The sequence below is a fragment of the Coffea eugenioides genome, chromosome 8 (genome assembly GCF_003713205.1).
Source record: "Coffea eugenioides isolate CCC68of chromosome 8, Ceug_1.0, whole genome shotgun sequence".
Classification (NCBI taxonomy): Eukaryota; Viridiplantae; Streptophyta; class Magnoliopsida; order Gentianales; family Rubiaceae; genus Coffea; species Coffea eugenioides.
Window position 1 is genome coordinate 46,384,976 of NC_040042.1, and position 24,722 is coordinate 46,409,697.

The 24,722-nt window shown below is 37.4% G+C and overlaps 2 protein-coding genes and 1 non-coding gene across 5 annotated transcripts; 2 read left to right on the top strand and 1 right to left on the bottom strand.

Annotated features, from left to right (window-relative positions):
• Positions 1 to 30: 30 nt before the first annotated feature.
• On the bottom strand, positions 31 to 102 carry TRNAM-CAU. Its single transcript has one exon. It is a non-coding gene; the product is annotated as a tRNA-Met (tRNA).
• Positions 103 to 3,801: 3,699 nt separating this feature from the next.
• On the top strand, positions 3,802 to 7,609 carry LOC113779842 (probable inactive receptor kinase At4g23740). Its single transcript, XM_027325586.1, has 2 exons — positions 3,802 to 5,419; positions 6,691 to 7,609. The coding sequence occupies exons 1-2, from the start codon at positions 4,171 to 4,173 to the stop codon at positions 7,347 to 7,349; spliced, it is 1,908 nt and encodes a 635-aa protein (XP_027181387.1). The 5' UTR covers positions 3,802 to 4,170; the 3' UTR covers positions 7,350 to 7,609.
• Positions 7,610 to 9,414: 1,805 nt separating this feature from the next.
• On the top strand, positions 9,415 to 12,862 carry LOC113779552 (ubiquitin-conjugating enzyme E2 10). Of its 3 annotated transcripts, none has more exons than XM_027325156.1 (5): positions 9,415 to 9,538; positions 9,688 to 9,772; positions 10,889 to 11,016; positions 11,605 to 11,709; positions 12,512 to 12,862. In XM_027325156.1, the coding sequence occupies exons 2-5, from the start codon at positions 9,703 to 9,705 to the stop codon at positions 12,653 to 12,655; spliced, it is 447 nt and encodes a 148-aa protein (XP_027180957.1). In that variant the 5' UTR covers positions 9,415 to 9,538; positions 9,688 to 9,702; the 3' UTR covers positions 12,656 to 12,862. The 3 variants fall into 3 exon arrangements, with proteins under 3 accessions (XP_027180957.1, XP_027180956.1, XP_027180955.1); XM_027325155.1 differs by having other exon boundaries at positions 9,416 to 9,538; positions 9,678 to 9,772; XM_027325154.1 differs by having other exon boundaries at positions 9,417 to 9,538; positions 9,662 to 9,772.
• Positions 12,863 to 24,722: the final 11,860 nt, after the last annotated feature.

A 24,722-nucleotide genomic window follows, 5' to 3' on the forward strand; every position in this document is an offset into this window, starting at 1 on the left:
AATAGGTGGAACCGTGGAAGCTACTCTATGTATCAGAGCCAGGTTTCGATCCTGGGACCTGTGGGTTATGGGCCCACCACGCTTCCGCTGCGCCACTCTGATTGTTGGTGAAGGTTTCTTCTTTTTAATATATATTGAGCTTTCCTGGTGTGATGGAATTTTTTTTCCTTTTCTAAACCTAAATGAGTATATTTTTGTTATTTTAACCTAAATAGTATTTGGTTTCGAATTTTTTTTGTAGCATAATATAGCAATCAAACGCTGCAAAATAGTAGGTCGAAATTGTAAAGTAATTAGATGGAATTTTTTTTTTACTGAAAAAGACCATCAATGGTGAATCTACAATGGGGGCATAATTCCACTAATACCTAAAAATTTTGAGAAACTCTCAAAATTGTTATAAAAATCATTGGTTTTGCAATTTAAAGGAATTTGGCATGTTACAAAACTCAAAATCAAAGGCCTTTTACATTATTAAAAAAACTTACTTGGATTTTTCAACAAAAGGAAAACGACATTATTATCTAATAATGTATAGAACAAGAGTAATTGCGTTGCTTAGGTTAAATAATAAAGTTAGATGTGGCCATTGCAATAAAACCGCAGGTGACTCTTTTTTTTAAAAAAAAAAAAAACCGCAAGTCGGTTAGCAGCGATAAAAAAGTTTTTCTTTTGGAAGAAATTTATTATGTTGTTAATAAATTAAAGTATGCTATTTTGTGTTGTATTATAAACAAAACAGATTGGATAGTTCTTTTATGTGAACATTATCATTATGTACTACATTTCGAAGCCAAGAAAAAATTACAATTTGTTTTTGCCCTCACTACTGGAAATTATTTTTGGTTCCGTCACCGCGTGGGATATGTGCCTTTTTATTTTATTAATTATATACGCATGTCCGCTAGTACTCAAAGCCAGGTCTCTGTACTAATTTAAAGTAAAATTAAGTTGAAGTCAGATGATTTATGCCCAAAGCATTTTAGTAAATCCGTGAAAAATGTATCTTCGCTCTAATAATTAACACCAGAAAAATATAACCAGAATTGCTGAATAGAGAAAACGGATCTTACGCGAATATCTTTCTTTCCCCAGAATTGATACAAGTGTCAATTAGCCATGATTTCAAAAAAGTTTTTGTCAACCATGGACTCAACTTTGTTAGCTTCTTTTTCCCTTTTTTTTTTTTTTTTTGGGTTTTATCATCATTAGGTACTCATACCAACCAACACTGACGATAATAATAGGGATTTGAGGCACATGGACGATCATATAATTCACTTGAATGATGACAAACAACACTTAGTACTTGATTGTGAAGCTAAGCTGTATTGATCTTTTGCTAATATTTTTGTAAACCAAAACATTTGTTTTTTGTTGCCAGTAATCAAATGTACAACCTTTTTACGAGTATGGACACAAAAAAATGTGCTCTAGATTAGTATGATGCGACTTGTGAGGATTACAACTTCTAAATAAAATATGACCCTGCTGTTTGATAAGTCAATTTAACACTTAAACTTAATGGATTCGGACCGTTTGATAATCAAAAAATTAAGTGATAAGCTATTCACTTATCACTGAATATGATATGCACTCAAATGTATTAGATTTAATATTTAACAAATCAAAACTTAATGGATTCAGACTTCAGATTTTAGATTTCAATTTTATCAAATGCATCCTGAGCTTAAACTCGCAATTTTACTGTATATAGGAATTTTTTTTTCCCAAACAAACCCTGCAATTAACTCGGTCGGTCGGGAAGTAAGTAACTGCTGTAAAGAAAGTTGGCGAGCGACATATGATATGATAGCAGCAGTCAAAGATACCATGATAAATTACACTACACATCAATCAATTAAATACATAAAAGGGTTGTAATCGTAAAATTGATCTTTCAGGTTACCATGCTGAATCATGTAAAAGACTCATTTCTCAGGAAAGTTGTGATGAGACCTCGATCGATTTGATATGTCTACGTCTAAAGATTAGAGATAGATGTAAACATTCATACTTACCAGCAATAACCATGCAGAAAATTAAGGAAAAGGTTCTTGGATTTGCTAATCGTAACTCTTTTTCATCATGAAAGAAAAGATTGAAAGATCAACAAACAGAAGAAAAGGAAAACGGAGCCGGACCGGGACGCAGTTTGGGTGGTGGTAATAGCTAAGGTGGCCATGTCCATGTGGGAGTGGGACAGCAAATTGACACCAATCCATCCATATGAGAAAGACGCCAGCATGAAGACAAAGTGCTATGCAACGCCCACAAAACCGCCCCATCGATGGCTGATTAGGCCTAGGAAGCCACTAAAGCTACCACCATCATTACATTACGTTTTTTTTTTTTGGGCTGTCAAAATATCCTCTTGTTGCATCCGGCAGTCCCCCACCCTATGCGTTTTTGTAGTCTTCTTCTTCTTCCTCCAACTTTCCTGACAAGTAGTAGCATAACTGTATGAAGGAGTCAAGACACAGAACAAACCGACTGACAACAAATGCCATAAATTCCGGTCCCGCTTTTGCTCTCGGACGGAGCTTATCCCTGCACGGCCATCCAATACCAAGGCACATTAATTTTTTCACATGCACCACCATTAACTCTATCCCTCAGCATCAAGTGATACTTCCAAATTTTCACCTATTTATTGTACTTTGATGATCAAATTTACTAGTGCTTCATATGGCTGTCACAATACTAGTACAGAGATTCTTTTAGCAGCAGACGATTATTTTTAAAAAAAACAGACAGATAAATAAACTTTGAAGAGTGGATTTTTTTTTTTCTGGGGAACTTCGTGTTATCATTACCAACCAAGAACGTTTCTACATTTTACTCGTGTCAAAGCAACGAGTCAAAAATGATTCTTCTTATCATCATCAGGGTTTTAAACTTACTTAAGCTAGTTCATGACTCCGTAAATATTTCATGATGTGTCCGTAGATTTACACCATTCTTTACTAGAAGGATGTGGTCACCATCATATTCATGTCATGGATAGTCGTTCGATAGTTTCTTGCGTTCTAAAGACGTGCAGCGTTTACAGTCGTCCAATTTGTGCAGCATCATCTCAAGATTCTTAAACACCAGGCCCCATTACATTTTCAGCAGAATGGTTATGCCTCTACGTATTGTACCATTACTTCTATTCTAGGCTCTAGCCTGCATAGTTCTCGTCGTTCAATGCTTCATATGCCGACCAGGCATTTTCATGTTTGTTGTTTAGGATTTCTTTTGTATTTTTTCTTCTTCTGTCCTTTTGTAAATGTCTTTCTTCTCTTCAAATTTCTAACAAAATCGACTAATTGCAGGGGCGCCAACGTTATCCTCGTTGCCTAGGACCCATGAATTTGACGAGTCATATTGCATTAAATTTTCTGGTTCTGAAGCTCTTGAGTTTTACAGCTAAATTCTTCATATTCTTTAGGATTGTTTTAATATCTTGAAGGCGAAAATGAAAACGATTTTTATTCTATATCAGAAAGGAGTCCAGAAACCGGCTAATTGGGTGCACAATATCAAAAGAATTGTGTAGACAGGAAATAAAAGCAGTAGAAAAATCCTAGCCCCACAACCGCCAAAAATTAAATCATGGGCAAGGATTGAGTTCAAAAAATTGTAGAAACATGTGATTTAAATTAAAGCCAAAAAAAAAAAAGGACAAATTTAAGGTCTTGGGATTCTTTTCTTTTTTTCGTCTGATTTCCCACCAAAAAAATGAAAATGGCTCTCTTTATCGCGAGGAAAAGCAGGCCTTTTATCCTCTCTCATTCTGGAAAAAGTACTCTCCTATACTTGGTTTTGGCACTCAACCCGAAAGTAAAAGAGCAAAGAACAAAAAGAAAAGCTCTGATTCTAAACCCAGACATCTTCCTTTAAAATATCCCCTTTAAACTAAACCCCTTTGACCCAATGCCTTATTTCAAACCCTGCGGCCTCCAATTTTTTCCAAGCCCATTCTCAGAATCCCACATCACTTTCCCCGACACCAGTCTTGAAATTTGACTCGTTTCCTCACTTCCTCAACTTCTTCTTGTGTTATTTATTCATCTACTATATTAATCCTTGCCTGCGTTCATTTGTTGGAGCTTCAATCGATGCATCAAAACAGAAAAATGTGTTCTTTGAAATAGTTTACTTTGAACCCAAAGAAGCAATCTTGACATGGAGAGACAAAGATTGTACATTTTCTCTTTAATCTCGTCGGCATTGTTTTTGCTGTCACAAGGGATCGTCAGGGCTACTCTGGTGGACAATGACAAGCAAGCATTGCTTGATTTTGAAAAAAAGCTTCCCCATTTGAGGTCTTTGAACTGGGACGAGAACTCTCCAGTTTGCAAGAACTGGACTGGAGTGAGCTGTAATGAAGATGGTTCAAGAGTAATATCGTTAAGATTACCCGGGGTTGGCTTTCATGGCCCTATTCCAACAAATACACTTACCCGTTTATCAGCATTGCAGATCTTGAGCCTCAGATCCAATTTCATCAATGGAACTTTCCCTTTGGACTTGGGTAAACTTAGGAACCTGTCATATCTTTATCTTCAGTTTAACAACTTCACAGGTCCTCTGCCTCGGGATTTTTCAGTTTGGAAAAATCTTACTGGTATTAATTTCTCTAATAATGGGTTCAATGGCAGCATTCCCTCTTCTATTTCTAGTTTGAGGCAGCTTAGTTCTTTAAATCTTGCTAATAATTCACTTTTGGGAGAAATTCCAGACTTGAATTTGCCTAATTTGCAGCTACTCAATTTGTCAAACAACAATCTCAGTGGTGCTGTGCCTAAATCTTTGCAAAAGTTTCCAAAATCTGCTTTTCTTGGAAACAATGCATCTCTGTTGGAGTATTCTGTTACTAGCTCTCCTGCTGTTTCACTTCCTAAAGAACCAATTTTGAAGTCTAAGAATACTGGGAAATTGAGTGAGAGGGCTTTGCTTGGAATCATAATTGCTGTTAGTGTTCTGGGGCTTCTAGGTTTTGCTTTTCTGTTGCTTGTTTGCTTGTTAAGGAGGAAAATTGAGGATGGTTTTCCTGGCAAGCTTGAGAAAGGAAACATGTCACCGGAGAAAGTGATTTCCAGGAGTCAAGATGCGAATAATAAATTAGTTTTCTTTGAGGGCTGTAATTATGCATTCGATTTGGAGGACTTGTTAAGGGCTTCTGCCGAGGTGTTGGGGAAGGGAACATTTGGTACTGCTTACAAGGCAATATTGGAGGATGCAACCATGGTGGTGGTGAAGAGGCTGAAGGAGGTGGGAGTTGGAAAAAGGGAGTTCGAGCAACAAATGGGGGTGGTGGGGAGCATAAAGCATGAGAATGTCATCGAGCTAAGAGCGTATTACTACTCAAAGGATGAGAAGCTTATGGTCTATGATTATTACAGTCAAGGAAGTCTTGCTGCGATGTTACATGGTATGTTCCTCTCTTTTGTCTTCTTGGCCTTGATTTGTTAACAGTTAACATATAAGATTTCTCTGTTGCTTGCTCAAAGAAAATTTGTGAACTAAAAATGGTCAATTGGACTGTTGAAAATTTTACTTGATTTTGCCAACACATTATACCTGTTAAAAACATGTGACCAAACATGGTTATGCGATTCTGCGTACCTGCAAGCTTTTCTGTAATGCAAGTAGCCATTTCTTCATTGAGCATTGCAAATGAAGTTATGAGCTGAAGGAAAAATGACAATTAGGGACTGGATCTTCAAATTTCAAACTGTCAAGTCGCATTCCACCAATTACTAATTTTTATGTGACAGCTAGCTGTAGGTGGTATAGGGGCCATAGGGCCATAGCTATCAGTTGGAATGTTTTTCAATATCCTCTTTCCAGCTTGGACGGTTATTTAGCCTACAAGAAGTCGAACATGAGATCGTGAGTGGTTTTTGTGGGTGGCCTAAAATTGTGATGCTAACAGCTCTGTGGGGCAGGGGAATTGTATTGTACTGATCGATAGTGTCAACATTCTGTGTATATTCCCTTACCTACTTTGGATAAGCATATATTTTTCTCAAGCCAAGCACAATCGCTGGTTTCTTAGTCTTTTTATTGCTAACTGTCCGTTTGAAATTAGCTTCACTGTTCAGATTACGCTAACGTGTCCACTCGACATTAGTTCCTTTACGCTAATGTTGCCTGGTTTTAGCTTGACTATACCCCTAGATGGACCACTACTTGGGAGATTATTGTTCAACAAGGAAGATTGTCTGGTGCATGTAAAGACAAACTTTATAATCCTAGAAACTGTCAATAATTTTTCGAGTTTGAGCCAATTGATTTAGTTAATATTCAACAAAATGCAGATAAATTGATGTTTTCTTCTTGTAGCTTTCAGAGAATTAATCTCCTTTGTTTCTGAATGCAATATAAACTGTCCTGTGGTTCTGGCTTTCCGTGTTTCAGTTTTTCTGTAAAAAATTAGACGCGATTCTATTGACTATGAGGTACGGCAAGCGCTATGAGCTGCAAATTATTTGTGTGCTACACTCTTGAACAAGTTTTGAGACTGCTTTTGAACTTGATTTATATCACAGGTCGTTGAATATTATGTTTTATCTTTACACTACTGGGTAAATACGAGCAAGTCTATGCATGAACTTTGTTGGTTTGCATTGCTATTGCCTCTAATATGCAATTGGAAGATGACTTGGGGGACTGATTTTAATGGCAAATGTAATGTTACAGGAAAAAGAGGAGAAAACAGGCCTCCTTTAGATTGGGAAACCCGACTAAGGATAGCCGTTGGTGCGGCAAGAGGCATTGCTCGAGTCCACATTGAGAATGGTGGAAAGCTAGTTCATGGCAATGTCAAGTCCTCCAACATCTTTCTCAACTCTCGGCAATACGGCTGCATATCAGATCTTGGTCTGTCAACAGTGATGAGCTCGTTGGCCCCACCAATCGCTCGTGCTGCTGGTTATCGTGCCCCGGAAGTGATGGACACTCGGAAAGCAACCCAATCTTCTGATGTCTACAGCTTTGGCGTGATGTTACTTGAGCTCCTCACTGGCAAGTCACCTATCCATACGACCAGTGGGGATGAGATTGTACACCTGGTCCGCTGGGTTCACTCAGTAGTTAGAGAAGAGTGGACAGCAGAGGTGTTTGACCTGGAGCTATTAAGGTATCCAAACATAGAGGAGGAACTAGTGGAGATGTTACAGATAGCTATGGCATGCGTGGTGAGAATGCCGGATCAGAGACCTAAAATGTCAGAGGTTGCTAAAATGATTGCGAATGTCCGGCCAACAGCTTTTCGAAATAGATCATCTGGCGAGCTGAAGACTGGAAATTCTTCACAAACCCCACCGGTGGGGGTATCCGAGACGGATTTGTCAAGCTGAAGATAAGTGCCTAATCGTGTAACTCGATTTTGCAACATGATGCATCATTCTGCATCGTGCTGAAAATGTTCTGTGAATGACGACTATCCCTGAAACTTTACTAACCTATTCCCAGTTTAAGGTAGAGGTGGATTAGGTTGTGCATCGGTTAGTATCCGTGCCATTGGCACCTATTTTGATTTTCTTATTTTTGGTTGTACAATCGAAGTTTGGGATCGTCAGTTAATCATATTCACTCTCTTCACATGCCATCTTTTTTACTAGTACTTCGTTTACGTGCAGCCATCATGTTTCTGCAAATATTAGCTACAGGAGTCAGAATTAATAACGTCGCTGATTAGCATCAGGTAGTAAAAGGGACGTGCTTATGTTTGATAAGTATACATATTTGCAGAGTTACATAATACTGATGGCTTTTTTCCTGTTTCATAAGATGAGAGTCGGGGAATGGCATGAACGCTGAGCAGGCGCTAGCTGAGCGTCGGAGTCAGACGCAGAACAGGTCATGAGGGAATACAATCGATTAAAAGGGAAAAGGACATCAGTTAAAGTCGAGTGTGCTGGTCAAAAGCATTAGTAGCATATTAAAAGGAAAAAAAAAAAAAAACCAAAACTGGAGACAGGTCTTGTCAATAATAATATCCTAATATCACTATATATTTGATTCTGAAGTACAAGGCAAACATTCCTACTACACCAAACAATTATTTTTTTTTTTTGGTCGAAACGATAGATGTCCTATAACCTAATCTAATCTAGTCTAAGGGAAAGGGGAGGGGGTTCGATATGAGTACAGACTCCACGATGAAAGGTCAATTAAGACCGTCACAAATTATGACAAATTTGTGGGAGGCAGGGATTGAACCCCTGACCTCTAGCATAACCTTTAATGGTGATGACCACTGGATCAAATGGCCAGTGGCCACCAAACAATTGAAAAAGTAAAAAATTAGATGGAGATCTACTAGTCTATTTGAAGTACCAAATACCATTCCCTTGCATCGTGGAGTATTAATTATCGATGATGTTGCTTCTTATCCTTTCCAAAGCTATTGTAGCAAAATTATTTGTATCTAAAATATCAGGCAATAAGTTCATAGATTTTTTTTTTAAAAAAAAAAAAAATCATCCTTCCACTCATCTCCATGCTTTTTCCATCCCTATATGTCATATTTAAATTTTGAATTTTGAACCTGTCGATACGGAAGATTTTAAAAAAATTCAAAGTTTCAATAAATTCATAGATAAATGTGATTTTCGTTCGTATTACTAATATAACCTTTCCTTTCAAGGAAATTTGAAAATACGCGAGTAAATTCATAGATAAAAACAAGCAATTTTTTTTTCATCCATTAAAAGAATAACAAAATTCCCCCTAAAACTAATAATATGTTCTACATTTCCTTGATGTATGAAGGTTCTTCCCCCCTCGTTGCCTCTTTTTCTTTTGAAGGTAATCCTCATGTCCTTGGAAATATATTTCGAGTTGTAAGCAAATTTGACCAACTTTCCTTCCAGCTTCCTTTACCATGTAAGTTCCAAATTCTTGTGTTTTCTTTTCAAATTTTGTACCTTAATTAAATTCAATAATAACATATAGTTGTATTATACTATAAACATCAGTTAAAATTAACGGCATAATGCAATGATTATTTATACTGAATTACTTGCTAGTAAGTAAAAATTCAACATAAAAATTGTAAAACAGTAAGATGCACAGTAACTTATCCATTTCGTTTTTTGAAATGAAAAGATTTTTGAACTAAAAATTGTACGTTTTTTGACTAACTTGTTTGTGGTTGATAAGTATAACATACAAATTTAGTACCACAATTGATGATAGTTTAAGATGACAAAAAAAAAAAAACGAAAATTAGAGATACTTTGGGGCGTATGTTGATATTAACCCAAACAGAAAAGATGTAGAAGTGGGACCAGGCAGCTAGCTGAGAGCTAGCAATCGCGTGAGCAAAGGCATAAAAGAATGAAAATGGTCTCTCTCTTTTTTTTTTTGGTTTTTTTTGGGGGGCTGGAGAAGTGTGTAGTGCGGGGCTAGGACTGGGGTGGGTGGAGTGGCGTGTATAGTCTATCTATAAAAACTCCAGTTTCTTTTACATTGAAAAATCCTCCCCTTCCAGATTCTCTCTCGTCCCAGTTCCCGAAGGGCCAAAGGAGAGGATCTTCTCTCTGTAAGTATATCTCCAATCAATCACCATAAGTTTTTCTTTTGTGATTTTGTTTGTTACGGTGTGTGTGAGCGTGTAAATCTTTTTGTTTATGCTATGTATTTTTGATTGTGGTGGTTGATCTAGGGTTTAATTTTTTGAGGGAGAGGTAGGGTTTTTGCTGAGTGATGGCTTCCAAGCGGATCTTGAAAGAGCTCAAGGATCTCCAGAAGGATCCTCCTACCTCTTGCAGCGCTGGTTAGATCGCCCTCCATTCGTCCCCTTTTTTCCTTGTCATTAATCTATCTGTTTTAATTTTAGGGAAAAGATTGGATTTTTCTGGCGCCCTGTTTGTTTAAAAGATTCTTCCTTTACTGTTTAGGGCCTTTGTTCTTAATAGCTGGATATTCTAAAGAGTCGGACTGGACATTTTTTCTATCCTGCTTCTGCTATCAAATATCCCTCATTTTTCTTGATGCTTATGCCCTCATAGAAAGTGTGTGTACATGAGAGACACAGACATGGCCTGTGGTTCGAAGCGGGCACGCATTCCTTCGTCAGTTTAGAGAACCTACTGATATGAACATAAATCCAGTTTAATTTAATTAGAGACTATGAAGCATCCCATCGAGATCAAGCTTTGAAATTTGTAGCTAATGCATGTTTTCATCGTTTAAGTGCTTGAAATTTGATTCTTATGATATATGTTGGGGGTCTGGGAGGAAGCATATCTGTAGCTACAGTTTTGTGCAGTCAGAAAGATTTGCCATATGTAATGTGATTTTAAATATATGCAGTATGATGTAGAAGTCAAATGTTTTGCCCCAATGTGTATACCTCCCCCACCCCCTTTCCAAAGGTGAAGGAAAAGAAATTCAACTGAGAAAATGAAAAGGTTGCTGCTGATTGTTGTTATGGATAACGTGCTGATTCTGGTCGCCAGGGAGGAGGATAGGGGATGGGGGGAGGGGGAGAGGATGTGGGAGGGGTGGGAGGAGGGTTGGAGGGGTGGGGAGGAGGGTTGGAGAGGGGGTGAAGATAGGAAGAGGGGAGGGGGAGGGGGAGAGGGAGGTGGTGCTGGGAGGGAGGAGAGAAGGGGGAACGAGGGGGGTAGCAGGTGGCTGGGGGTGGTTATGAAGGGGGAGGAGGAGGGAGAGATAATCTTTAAAATTTTTAAAAACGTTCCAAAAAATTTAAAATTTTAAAAACACCTCAATATACAATGCTACAGCAAAGTTTTTGATATATGGTGTCACAGTAAACTTCTTGAAAAGCACCCGAAAAACACCTAATCCATATGGTCCCTTTGGTATTTATGTTTTGTGTACAAGTTTGTTCTTTTATCTTCAATATAGGTTTTTTGTGTTTCTCTAGGCCCAGTTGCTGAAGATATGTTTCATTGGCAAGCGACCATAATGGGTCCACCAGAGAGTCCTTACGCTGGTGGAGTGTTTCTTGTTACCATTCATTTTCCGCCAGATTACCCATTTAAACCACCTAAGGTACCTGAAGAGCTTGTCTGTTTTTGATGTATTTATTGATGGTTTATTGAGTGGAACAAGGGTTTTTTCAGGAACTGCAAAAATTTTCTCGGAAATCTTGCTCCCTGTGATGAAGATTCATCAGATATGCAGCCCTTATTGTTTTCGTATATAGGCTAATGCTATAGGCAGTTTGTGGATACCAGATATTTTATCGCTAATGTATCATACCTTCTTAAACTTACAGAATTGTTGTCTTTACCATGTTTATTATATTCATTTTTTCCCACATAACTAAGCTCAAAGAAGAATTTTTCAGTTGTTAAATTTTTGTTCACACAAGTTTAGTGCATACACAGCAGCATTAACGCAAGTTTTCCTTGTGGGTTTCGAGGAATTCCCATATTTGGTGTTCTCCATTATCTGTTCCTTGCAAAAACTCTTGATCTTTCCAACCATAATGAAGTTGCAAATGAAAAGTTAATGCTGTAGTTGCTTTTATTTGTTTCTCGAAGACCATCCCGTTGACTTGTGGGATGTTGTTGTACATGGATATTGTTATTGCTTAAGGATTTCAGTGGTTTTGATTGTTTTGGATTACTTTTGCAGGTGGCTTTCAGGACAAAGGTTTTTCACCCGAATATTAACAGTAATGGAAGCATTTGCCTTGATATTTTGAAGGAACAGTGGAGCCCAGCTCTTACAATCTCAAAGGTGTCTGTTCTTTCTCAATTTGGTTTTTTCTCTTCTGTGAAAAAGGTGCTGCACATTTGTGTTTTAATTTCTTGATGTGGACTTTGTTTGTGCATGCAATATAGACTTGAAGATTCCATGGCTATTTTTCTAGTAATCTATAATGCATTTCTAGAGATTCCTCTGACTTTCTGTAGCAACCCTTCCTTTTGCTGAGCTGTTATGCATTTCTAGAGATTTCTTTTCCCTATGCATCGCTGTCATCGGTTTGAAGTTCCCTCTATATGCCTCTACATTCTGTATCGTTTATCTGTTGCTATTGGGAAGTAACTCAAGAAAAAACATGAATTAGTAGTTCATTGTCTGCTTAATCGTCTTCTTTTTCACCTTAATTGGACTTTACCTGATTATTGGCTGCCCTAAGTTGTTTATCAGATTGGGCTTCGTGATCTATTATTGATTTGTTTAAGCACATTGCAGTTGTGTAATTGCATCAGCTTGGGAGCTTTAAGCTACCTAATTTACTAGCACCTTATCCTGTGGGAATCTCTCAAGTGCTCTAAACATGATTATACATTTCAACTACACGGATTAATGCTTATGGTATAAAACAAGAAAGGCTTTCTTTGAGTTACTACTCAGTGCTGCATGGTTCAGGAAATGTGGGCTAACAATGATCCATCAATCCCCTGGGATCCCTTCCTGAAGTAGGGAACTATCAATGCATGAACTGAATGAAAAAGTAATCATGATTGTCTAGATATTAGAAATTAGATGGAGAATGTTTGGTCGACTGACTGAGATTTTTTTTGGTTTCTTCCAGGTGTTGCTGTCCATCTGTTCTCTGTTAACAGATCCAAATCCGGATGATCCTCTCGTGCCAGAAATTGCTCATATGTACAAGACCGATCGAAACAAGTATGAGACAACTGCACGGAGCTGGACCCAAAAGTATGCCATGGGTTAGCAGAGCAGCTGTAGCTTCATGGGAGGGTTCCTTTCCGTTGTGAAATTAAACTCTTATCTATGATATGGCCTGCAAAATGAAGTGTAATATGTTCCTTATATTGAGTGGACTGAAGAGAAAACAACGGAATCCTGCCTCAAAAACTCTCTTTCTGGTTTGTAATCTTTTTTAGAATTGTTTAATCATGGTTATGTGGTTTGATCCTCAGTCTCCCGACGGAAAAGAGTAACGTTCAATTTTTTGCTCCTGGTAACATAGATAAGACTAAATTGCAAGTTTGCAACGCATAGAAAAGGTTACTTCCGGGGAGACCTGGAGTTGCGGAAAAGGGTTTCAACTTGCGTTGGGAACGAGTGTCTAATTTGGCGTAATGCGTGAGGATTGTAGTTTTGGCACCTGATGGGACTGCAATTGACATTAGGATGTGAGCATATTAAAACTGGGCTTAATAGGTCGAGATCAATTAAATCTTGCTCACAACCTTGAATATTTTTGCATTTTAAGCCTTCAAAATCTCCTTAAATGCCAGATCGTTGAGATGACCTACATCTTCCTAACATCAGTTAGCAAGGATGTGCACCTTTTGCACAAAAGGTTGTGCGTTTGAATCTACTTGTGGATGCAATGTATTGGTGAGCAATCTGTAAGAACTTGTGTAAACGGCTCTAGGGCATATCTTGATTTGTGGTGGTGAGCAGGTCAAATTTAATCCTATCCCAAAAATATATATAGAGAAAGAAATGTTTGATTTGTGAGGTAACCTAAATATTTCTCGTCTTTATGACTTGGAAAAGGAAAAGCGATCTTCCCGAGGGGTTGGTAGGGAATTGAACATTGGTCTAGTCCAATTTGGCTTGAAAATGAAGCACTATGTGGACTATTGGTGTTTCGGGCTATTAGGCCTGGTTAGTCTTGAATGGGGGTTCAAAGTTAAAGAAGAACGGTTGTAATATATTTTGTCAAATTGAGATGGCCCAAATCCAGGTGTCATGTCTCTTGGAGGCTCGGAAACAGTGAATTCGCAACAAAGCACGGTCTAAATTCTTTTAGTTCCAGAAAAACCTTGGGTTCAGATGGCCCAATTGGAGGAATTCTGCTCGGGATCTCTAAGAACGGTCCAAGTCTGGTATGAAAAATTTGATCCCATGCTGCTTCATTTACGCTGGTGGTGGCTCCTTCAAGAGAAACAGGAGGAGGTTGTGCGTGCATGGTGGATCTTTGAAAGAATGAGATAAGGAAGGCAGCATGGAAAAATAGCAAAATGTCATGAAAATTAAATTCAAGCTTGATCCTTGGACAATGAAGTGCGGCCTAATTGGTGTAACTGAAATGTCACGTGTTTGAATCTCCTTTTAAAGGGGATAAAAATGTTCCACATAATAAAGAATGTGAATTGCAAAAAGACGGTAAGAGGAATTTTTGTAAACTATAAGAAGTGTAGCTTCTTTTCTGCTCGTCCTTGCGCCAGTTAAAAAAAATAGGCAGACATTTTCACGTGGCAGCTCAGAAGGAGGCCACTTTTCAGATTTAATGGAGCCCTGTTTCCTTGGTGTGCAATGGGGATGGATCATATCATCCAACCAACTACTCAAACTTTCTTCAAAAGGGCTATCGTATGCTACTTTTTGCTACAAAATTCCGCAGAACATTATTATAGCCTTTCTTACATCACCTTTTGTTTTTGTTAGGCTCCTCTTCTTTAACGAAGAGGGAAGGCCTCCTAATGTTTTGTTACAATCCCAGCCTCCTGACAGCATAATAACGCTAGTAGTGTTCTTCCCATTGGATTGGGTGTGTGAATAATGATGAATCTGTTGTGCAGTTTTGAGTCAGATAGATAAACGCTAGTAGTAGTGTCAAGTGTGTGATGAATAAATGATACAAGTGTACATCCAGTTTTTAAGGCCGCTTCTAGGTGGCCGGTAATAATACTTGTAGTTCTCATTCATAGGTCTGCCATCCCATCTCTCATCTCATAATAAAAGTGAGTCCAATTACAGTGCATAATACAAGACCACGAGCACCCCACTATGTCTACATGTTCCCTGAATCTGTCTTTGGAAGCACAGCAGTTTTACTTGGATCCCATCAGCATCTTTGAAAAACCACAGAAAAAAAAAAAAGAAAAAAAAGGCTCTATAAGCATATCTGCCCACGTACGTATATATCTACAGTACTGGCTAATATGCCTACTAGACTCGTTATATATCATAATAAATGGATGGACCAGTTTCCGGCCACAATTATCGATGAGTTGTGCAAATGCCTAGCACTCATTCATAACTCCCAACAATAAATACTACAACATAGTATATAGTTTAGCACTGGTCGACTTGATCTAGTGTACGTCCTTCTTGAGGAATTGCAAATAATGGGAAACAAAATAAAATATTGAAATGGCCCAGCTCAGCTCACAGTCACAGGGAGGGAGAATGCAATGTTTATGTGCATTACATGTAAATAACGTGGCTCTTTTTTTTTTTTTCTTACAAAGTAGTAGTTGTTGAAGTCATGTCATTATTGATTCGTTTTATATGTCCGGTAGGCGCAATTCTTACATTCTTCCCTGTCAGTATATCAAATTTAAGTTGAAATTAGTTTTCATATATACATCCAAATTTAATTTAATAATAGTGCATACACTATCAATACATATATCAAAAATTAATTCATAAACAAGATCGTCGTCAACGCTTCTTTTGTTTTCTTCTCTGTGTAAAGAATTTCTTTTTGGTTTTTTTGTTGTGGGGGGGAGAAAAAGAAAAGGAAAAAGAAAAAGAGAAAGAAAACTTGGTTGGGTGCATTGCATGGGACATTCGTGTTATTATTAATGAATGAATGAATTGAGACCAGTTTCATTGCATCTAATAAATTGAAATGGAATGCTTCGTTTCGTTAGCACCACCCGAAGGCAGACACGAGTATCTGGATAGCCTTTGTGGTGTCTGCAATCTGCAATCTTGCAGCAGCAATTTTGAATCGGTGGTGGAGACCGGAAAATCCGGGGGTCGTCAAGAGCCTCTCCACTCTCCACCACCCTGTGTTGGAGAACAGATTTAGAGCTTAGTTGTCGCTTCTTTTCATTTAAACTATACTACTATTAGCTTTTGTATGGGGTATTGTATTTGTGACCCATCCAGCAACATTTGTATACTTACAAGATAATTTATTATAGACTACTGTTGCATCTTTTTCTACTGAACCTGTGAAAATATTTTATTTGCATTGTGGTACAGACTACAGAGTACGGAATTTGTAATTTAGCCAGGCAAAAGTGTTCATGCACACGAGTGCTGGACCATTATTTTGCCACCAACAAATTAAATTAATTTCATAATCAAGTACTACCCTTTTTCTCAATTTAGAGAAGTAACGGTACCAGAGTTTGTTTGTTGACTAAATGCACTTGAGCTATTCCATGTGAATCGCATCGTCCCACTTAAATAGAGCTGATTTTTTTTTAAATGGTATATTTAAGGGACATTTAACTTTATCATGAGAACACGCACGCTAATCATTATTATCTTCCCTGACATTTACAAGCTTTTTTAAAATTAAGCTTCATTTTTTTTTAAAAAAAAAATAATACTTATAAACTACGTCTCATTAGAGAGACCCAATTAAGACAGAGTCCCTCAAATAGAATGCTAAGCAAAATTAGAAAGACGGGAAAAACATCTTCAACAATAGAATTCAATCGCAGTAATACAGAGAAAAAAAATATATAAAACAAAGACAAAGAACCCGGAAAGAAAAACAACCGAAAACAAAAAAGTTTGGTGCCCTGAGACTTCTTGTCCTTGCTCTTTGCTGATTTTTGGTTTGTTTGTATTTTTTAATAAGCGGGAGATTTTAAAGTGAGGCCTCCTATTTACTTGGGATGTGGGCGAGCCAGACTGCTCGAGAGTTACTTGCGAACAGTTTAGTTAAACACTTGACTCGAATTAAGTTTGATCGAATTCGAATTAATTAAATTCGAGTATTTAGTAAATGTACTCAAGTAGGGATGGCAACGGGGCGGGGTTGGGGCGGGGGACCCCTCCCCCATCCCCCGCCCCGTTGCCTATTAGTTCCCCCCGTCCCCCGCCCCGTCCCCCGCCTCCTGCTCCCCCCGCCCCGCCCCGCCCCCGCCCCGCTTCCCCCGCGGGTGCCCCCGCGGGGTTAATAAAATTTTATTATATAATTTTATTATAATTAAATTTTAATAAATAATCAAGTACTAAAATATCAACACATCACCAAATTATTATTCATTGTAATTTTGCAATTGAAACTCATAAAAACAATCAAACAGAAGTTATTTGAATACAATCCAATATGATGAAATAAATATAACTAAAATAGTCAAGTTTTCACTTTTAGTACAAATGTAATCACTAATTCATTATTGTGTTTGTGGTTTTTTTTTAGAAAAAAGTGTTATTCTATTAAGTGTAATTAGAAATTTAGTATAAATATATTAGTAAATTTAGTATAACTAATTAATAAATTCTATTAGTAGACATGTAGAATTATTCATATAATTGATAATATCAATTATATTACATAAACTAATATACATTATATAATACATCTAACTAATAATATCATTATCATAAGTTTATAACTAATTAACTTACATGTTATATATAATTATATATATACTTTTTTTTGTTTTGCGGGGGGCGGGGCGGGGGATGGGGCGGGGGTATACTCCCCCGCCCCTCGCCCCGTTTCTAAGCGGGGGGAAAAAATTCCCCCCCGCCCCCGCCCCACCCCCCGCCCCATCCCCCGCCCCGAGAGCCCCCCGCGGGGCGGTTGCCCGCGGGCACCCGCCCCCATTGCCATCCCTATACTCAAGTGCTCCACGAGGCTAATCGAATAATTGTTGTATTATTTATATAATATTTCTTCTTAATTAAGAAATGACTATTATGGACTCATGTGTTAGTCGCAGTATTGTCAAGCTCAATCGTGATCGTATCACCGTAGAGTCAGAGTTGAGTAGATGGGATTTCCCAAGTTCCTAAGCCCGAATTGAAATTGGAACCGGGAGCCACGTCGACATCACATGGGGGCACGTGTCAGCGCCCTGACCGTGAAAAGCATAAAAGGCGCCGGAAGCGGACTTTTCAAACGTTGGATGTGTCAGCATGGAGCCCCCCTTTTCTTTTTCTGGGGTTTCCCCCAAATCCAAAAACCGGCCTGTAATTTTGTCTTTGACTTTGCAGACATGGGCCCGAACGGTCCCCCTGTTCTTTCCGGCGACCTCATGGCTCATGCTCGCTCACTCCCTCCCCACCATTTCTTCGCTTCGCTCACCTAAGTAAGGGCTCCTCTTCCTTCCTTACATGCTTTTTAAAATTTTAGCTAGAAGAGCAGAAATATACACATTCGAATGAGTATTTTATTTCCAGCACTTTGCCATAATTTAACCTTTGATTTTTCCCTTTTTCTTTCTCAACTATTGATTGTCATTATTAGTTAGCAGATTAAAGCTCTGGTCAACTATTGATTTCGTTGTTTAGGACAGAACCATCGCTAAGCTAATACTGAGTGAAAGGCGAAATGGTGAGAGACTGACTAACTCCAGAAATGTCAAATGGAACTGCTGCAGTAGTGCATATCAATCCAATAATGGAAGGATTAAGGGAGAGTTTGACTTGAGAAAAACAATTTGCACAAGTCATGCAAGGAAACTTGTTGCATGCACGTACGTAAGTGTTAACAAGAAGGACGAGTTTTGCAGGTTGATTTTGATTAATTTAGTAGGATTGTTAGGAGGGCTGCACTCAAATCTTCCAAACATGGAGGGGCTTCACGTGCCTTGCTGTTTCTCAGTCCGCTCTCCTTAATTACTGATGTGGTCTCATGTCTAAATCTTGAGTCTAACTAGTTCCTTCTTCCCCTTAAATGTTCAGCTTGGGGGTCTAACTCGTTAATTAAATTAAATGGTTGCAGATAGAAAAGAATTAAATTACTGCCAAAGCAAGTTGGCTGTATTAGTCTATTGTCTGAACCGTATTTATATATTTCATTCCACCAACTTATGCATTGTTATTATTGTGTACTGTTCATGATGCTTGAATTGACACTACTGAATGCAAGAACAGATCTTGCCAATTTTAGAATGTGCTTTCAAGAATTTTGCTCCGACGGTAGACAAAAAAGATGAATGTAAATGGTGGTGCCAATTTATGTACGCAATCATACAATTAATTAAGGTGCTTTAGCTAATTTTCTGGAGTTTGGATTGCTAAAATTAATACAATTAATTTTGCTCTTATCTGCATTGCTAGTTTTTGAAACTTTTATAGAAAAATATATTATACCAATTTAATGTACATGTGGTAAAATTACGATTGAAAAATTGGTTCATGAAAAACATAAAAATTTTGTAGGAGAAAATGGCAAGAATCCAACAAAAGTGTATGTATGTATGTATGTATGTAGCACTCTTAACAAATTGAGAAATATCCCTATTGAGTCCCTTTATCAGGCTGTAGTTATACATGGACAAACACACCCCAAAGTTACACAGCTGATCAACCAGCTTTCCCCAAGCTTAAGATTTATTAACCAACACCCCCCCCCCCTCCCAAAAAAAAAAAAAAAAAAAGAATACACATGAAAGGGAAGAAGGAGGTGTATGAAGTTCTAGAAAAAATTTTGCACTTACCGATAGAAAAATTGATCTGAAGCTGAAAAACACGTATATTTTCTTGAGAAAATTAAGGGATTTTTTCCCAAGTATATTTTATAGTAACTAAAATCCGAAACAATAGTACAAGCACTCTCCTTCCAATGGTAAAAGGCAAAAGTAAGTAATAAACAAATAAAGGAGAATAGACTTATGCTCTCCTCATTATAGGGTCATGATTCTGTGGGTATAACTTGATTGAGGTGGTAAGGTCGATGATGGGTTTTGACTTGGGTGGAACTGGAAGCCGATATACAGAACAGGACGCAAAGAAAGGTACTACTGATTTTCTGCAATTGGGTGGCTCAAAGGGGGAACAGTACTAATTAGTTGCCATCTTGGGGAAGATGTCCATTGACTTCATTCCTCCTGCGAAGTCGATCGATCGAGTTAAAAATCACAACTGGCAAATCAATGGTAAAAATGTCGGAGTTCGAGAAAACGAAGATCAATGCATGTTGTTATAGAGAGTATTACCCACTTTATATGCATCAAAAACTCAAAAAGTCTTTTAAGAGACTTTTGTCGAATCCATTTGTACTTAGATTACTTGTCCTTTAGTTTATGGTTTTGGGTATCTATTGAGTATTTTGTCTTTGCTAATCCCTTCTTCACTCGACCATTCTGGATCTCTTATGAAATGAAACACCAATTATTATCATTACCATGTTAACATGACAATAATACTGTATGATCAACAAGATGAATGTCAATTTAGTTAATCTCAAATGTCATTCAGTGAAACTATACATTATGTGAGTGGTCGACAATTTTATTGTTTTTTATTTTCAATGTACGTTTCCTTGTAAGTGGCTCATGCGGTATGAGCATTTTACTAACTCAGGGAACAAATGGAATAAACTGTACAAAGTTCACTGCAGTCTTTTCTCACAGGTTTAGTTTAGGACCTTAATTTCATATTAGTGCTAGTAATCAATCTTATTATATTAGTGCTAGCTATTTCACTTAAGACAAAAGTAAATGTCCTAGGTAACATTAACCATACTAAGTTCAAAAAAATTCCCATTTCAGCTGTTTACGTAAAATCAAGTATAAACCAATCTTATATATATATATATGCCCAACCAAGCCACTAGTGTCTTAAATGAGTCATTTTATGGCCAAATTTTGCATCCAACAACAGAACGTACAATTACATGTGTCTGTACACAAAGTGATGAAGCATAATCCAAAATCTGATTAGTGTACAAACCGGCAAAAGATTTATTAATTAGGAAATTCCTGTTACCATTTCTTGGCCTAACAACTAATCATTCATTCAATAATGCCACCTAGGAAATAAGATTTCGTGTCAATTGAGTTTATAGCTCAATGATGGTATTGAGCCAGGCAAAGCAAACAACACCTAACAAAAAGCGTGTTAGCCTTAATCCCAGTATTAATTTAAGTTTAAGAAAAGTGCTAATGCATTCTGGGAGAAAGTGACCCTTTGGACAGTATTAACGGAGGCTGGAGATCTCATCCATGTAAAGACAATTTTCATTCCCGTCTGCGGGTCAACTTTACTTTGACCATGAAACAAACAAAAGTACTCTTTCCTTTCCTTAATATGGCCTATTGAGTCATCGTTTGTTGTATACGGCCCCAATTGGTTTGAGGGAATCCTTTCGTAGCACAGGAGAAATGGTTGTTTTCGTAAATCTCTCAACAAGATATCCTTCGTGTGATTGAGATAAACTTTTTTTTTCTTCTTTTTTCTTGTAATGAACACTCGATCACGTGAGTCATATTTTGAGTCAACTTGGATGTACGTTGAGAATCATATTCCCGAATTATTGAAAAGATAGAAACGAGAGCTATCAACCACTGAGCTTGACTCAATGATCAAATCCTTCTTTGAATTATAGGTGGGGATTCAAATTACACATGGTGCCATAGTACCTTTTAATCGATTGAGTGTACCTACAGTAAGCTTATTCTTCTTCCTCTAAACGAGCTTAAATCGTAAAAGAAAAATAACCCAAATTAATCAAGTGGAAAAATAAATAAACGAGTACGTGCATTTAAATAGTAAATTCTATGCATGACATGCCGGGTGTTCCCAAAACACTCGATATAAAATATCGTAGTATTTTTGGATTATTTTAAAGTAACTAATGAATTACGTATATGGGGGGCATTGGTCATCAATTAGCACAATGAATAAATAGAGATATGAATTTCATTAAAAGCTACGCGACGGGATTAGAACTGTTTGAAACCTACATCCAATCATTAAATGTTGGAAAGAGGCCCCCAGAGCAAGTCTTCTTTCCATAATCAGGCTCGTGTAAGTCAAGTGGTACCCGCACCGCTCAACTTGACATCCTGCGTCACCTTTGTTTAAGTTTGATTAATGGGATAATAACATAATTAATGACTAATCAGAAACCGGCTGGTGAATAAAGAAACAGTTTAGACGGCTTATTTGTCTGATGTGCCGCGAAGGAATGATTGGTCCTTCCGCAGCCGCAGCAAGGGATCCAATAACCTTGGGCCGGCCCACGCCCACACTGAAACCTTAGACTAGTGAACAGTGAGTCAAAGTTACTGTACTGCCCCTCGTACTTTACGTTCGTTTAGCTGTGTTGCCTAATTTGAAACATGTACGCAAGGATAAAAACCGTTAAAGATTTTTTGGTTTTTAGCAGCATCTGAATTTGCCGTCTGTATACTCAAGATTTAAGTGGGGACGGGAAAAAAAAATTGTATTGTACGGTAAACTTGTTGTTGGTTTAACGTTAAATGAACGAACTTACTAGGGCTAAATGAATAAACAAGTAAATTTAGGTTGGATTTTTTTGTTTTTTGAAGAATAGTTAGTTTGGTTTCGGAATTAGACACTGTGAGTTTGAAATCCAATCCAAAAATACCATAATATTTTGAAATGATACAAAATTCACGCACATGGGAATTAGACACTGTGAGTTTAAATTTTAAATCATGTTTTTGGAATTTAGAGATTGCAATTTTTTTTTTAAAAAAAAAAAAATTTTGGAGTTTGGAGGAAGTTAGGAAAATAAAAAAATAGAGATGCAAACTTTATAAGAGGCAAAAAAAATGAGAAAAAAGTGAATGGATGTGACATTTAATAATTAGTCTTTAGGGTTAAGGGAAATCTATTTTTTTTATTTTTTTCAATTTAATAGACAAAAACAAAAAAAAAAACTATTGGTCCAACGGTTTATTCCAAATTTCATGATATTGCATGGTTCAAATGGTTTTTATCAATTTTTAAGTCCAATTAACCTAAAGTATAAATCGGACCAGAGCTGTGAACGATTCGCAATTCGATCGGTTGAACCAACCGATCCTGTCCGGTCATGAATTTGGGCAAAGCTTTTATAACGTTGAGGTGATTATTGATTGCGGACACCAAAACATGAGTACATTTTTAAATGTGCATGACAGGAGTTATTCATTGTAAACACCTAAATCTGTGTCAAGATAATAAAGGAATTGGCTCCATAAAAAATAACAGAATTTATGAATATAGAGATTTGGTCAGACATACAATTGTGTTTGTTTGGATTGTGAATTATTAGAGATATTTTTACTGTAGCACTTTTTGTGATGTGATGTATGTGAGATAAAAAGGTAATTGATAAGATAAAAAGATGTGTTGAAAATTGTAATGATGATGTAAGCAAATATATTTTGATAAATAAACCGCAATCCAAACAAACTCGTCACATCTAAATTTGTATTCCTTCGTCAGGGATTCTTAAGAAATTGAAAAGGGAAATATGAAACCGGCGTGACTATTATCCTCGGATATGTTATATGACTATCTTTATTCCATCCCTTATTAAGTACTTAATTAGGTTGTCCCTGCGAAACTTATCTTTGAAGCATCCGTGTAGCTAGATTGTAAAATTCATCTTGTACAATGGTCCCTTTCTTTTTTTTTTCCTGGTTCTTAAATGTTAGGCCAATGTTTATCCTGGAACAGGCATGACACCTGTCTTTCTTGCATGTCATGCCGTGTAAAGAAGTGGTAATTTCTAGTGCTTTTCACTGTGTTTAACAATACTATACGACATTATTGACTTGGAAAACTTAAAACCATTAATTTTGTAGTCTAACAAAAAACCAACAAAAGAAAAAAATCTTGGAAAACCCAAAAGGCAGGTAATGGTAAGGATCAAGTGGAAATAGTGAAGCCCAAACGTTAAACGCCACTCGTAAGCTAAATACAAATACAAGAGAGTGGTAGAGCAGAGGTGGTTGGGGTCTCAGATGATACGGTACCAAGGTGGCAACTGGCAAAAGTACGAGTGGAATGCTCTTTTCTACATCTATCTGGTCTTTGGTCTACTCCCGAATAGTATAAAATTGCTTAGAGAGCAGCATGGGAATTCCAAACCAACCCAAGAAAAAAAAAAAAGGCAATTTTATGAATGGCGCCAAATTCTAGGTTGCCTCCCACGTTTATTTTAGCTGTAAATTCAGCAGGAAAACAGTTAAAAAATTGCAACCACTCCAAATTTAAAATTCACCACTGCTGCTCTGTTTGTACCATTAGAAACGGTAAAACTTTCTCTACAACGGTCTCTGGAAATCAGGCGCTAAAAGCTCACCAGCTCTCTTCTATAAAAGCATCGGTTGACAGAGTATATTATAGTAGTGTATTACTACTATTTACTGGTAAATCTGTTCAATAAACCACATTTAAATTCATAATTACCAGCATTAAACGCTAACCCCAGGACTATAAGGCCTCAGAGTTGAGATTGCTACTCTTAATTAAGATCTTTCGGTCAAAGATAGACTGACGCATTATTACTAGTACAATGACTCGCTCGCTACTGCTAAAGAGCTAACTACCGAGTCATTTGATTGACTGACTGACTGACTAAATTAACGGAACCGCCCTCTCCGGTGTCACGTGACCTGAATCACAGATTCCAATGACTCGGAGGATGAAAAAAAATACACTACCGGTACAAAGCAACGCAACCCCACCCCCCCCCCCCCCCCCCAAAAAAAAAAAACTACCCTTAGCCTGCTGTAACTGATTCAACACCATCTACAATCCATCCATCACTCATTGCTTGCCGTTAAATTATTGACCCCATTTATCCACATGTCAAGATCGTACTGCTTTCTCCACTAGATGCGGCGGCTCGCCTAAAATATCTCCGCTGCATCACTCTCTGATTAGACCAGAATTACTAATCAATTTTAACTGAAGGTTAAACCGGCATAACTACAAATTACTACTATAAGTAAAAACAAAACTACTAGACTAGAGTATCTACTAATATATTTGTTTAATTTTGAGAATTTTATTTTTAATTAAATAATAATAGTAGTTCTTTTGAAACAATCGTATCCTATAAAACAGCATTTCCAGCAGTAGCTTCGGTCTACAATCCAACTGAATAC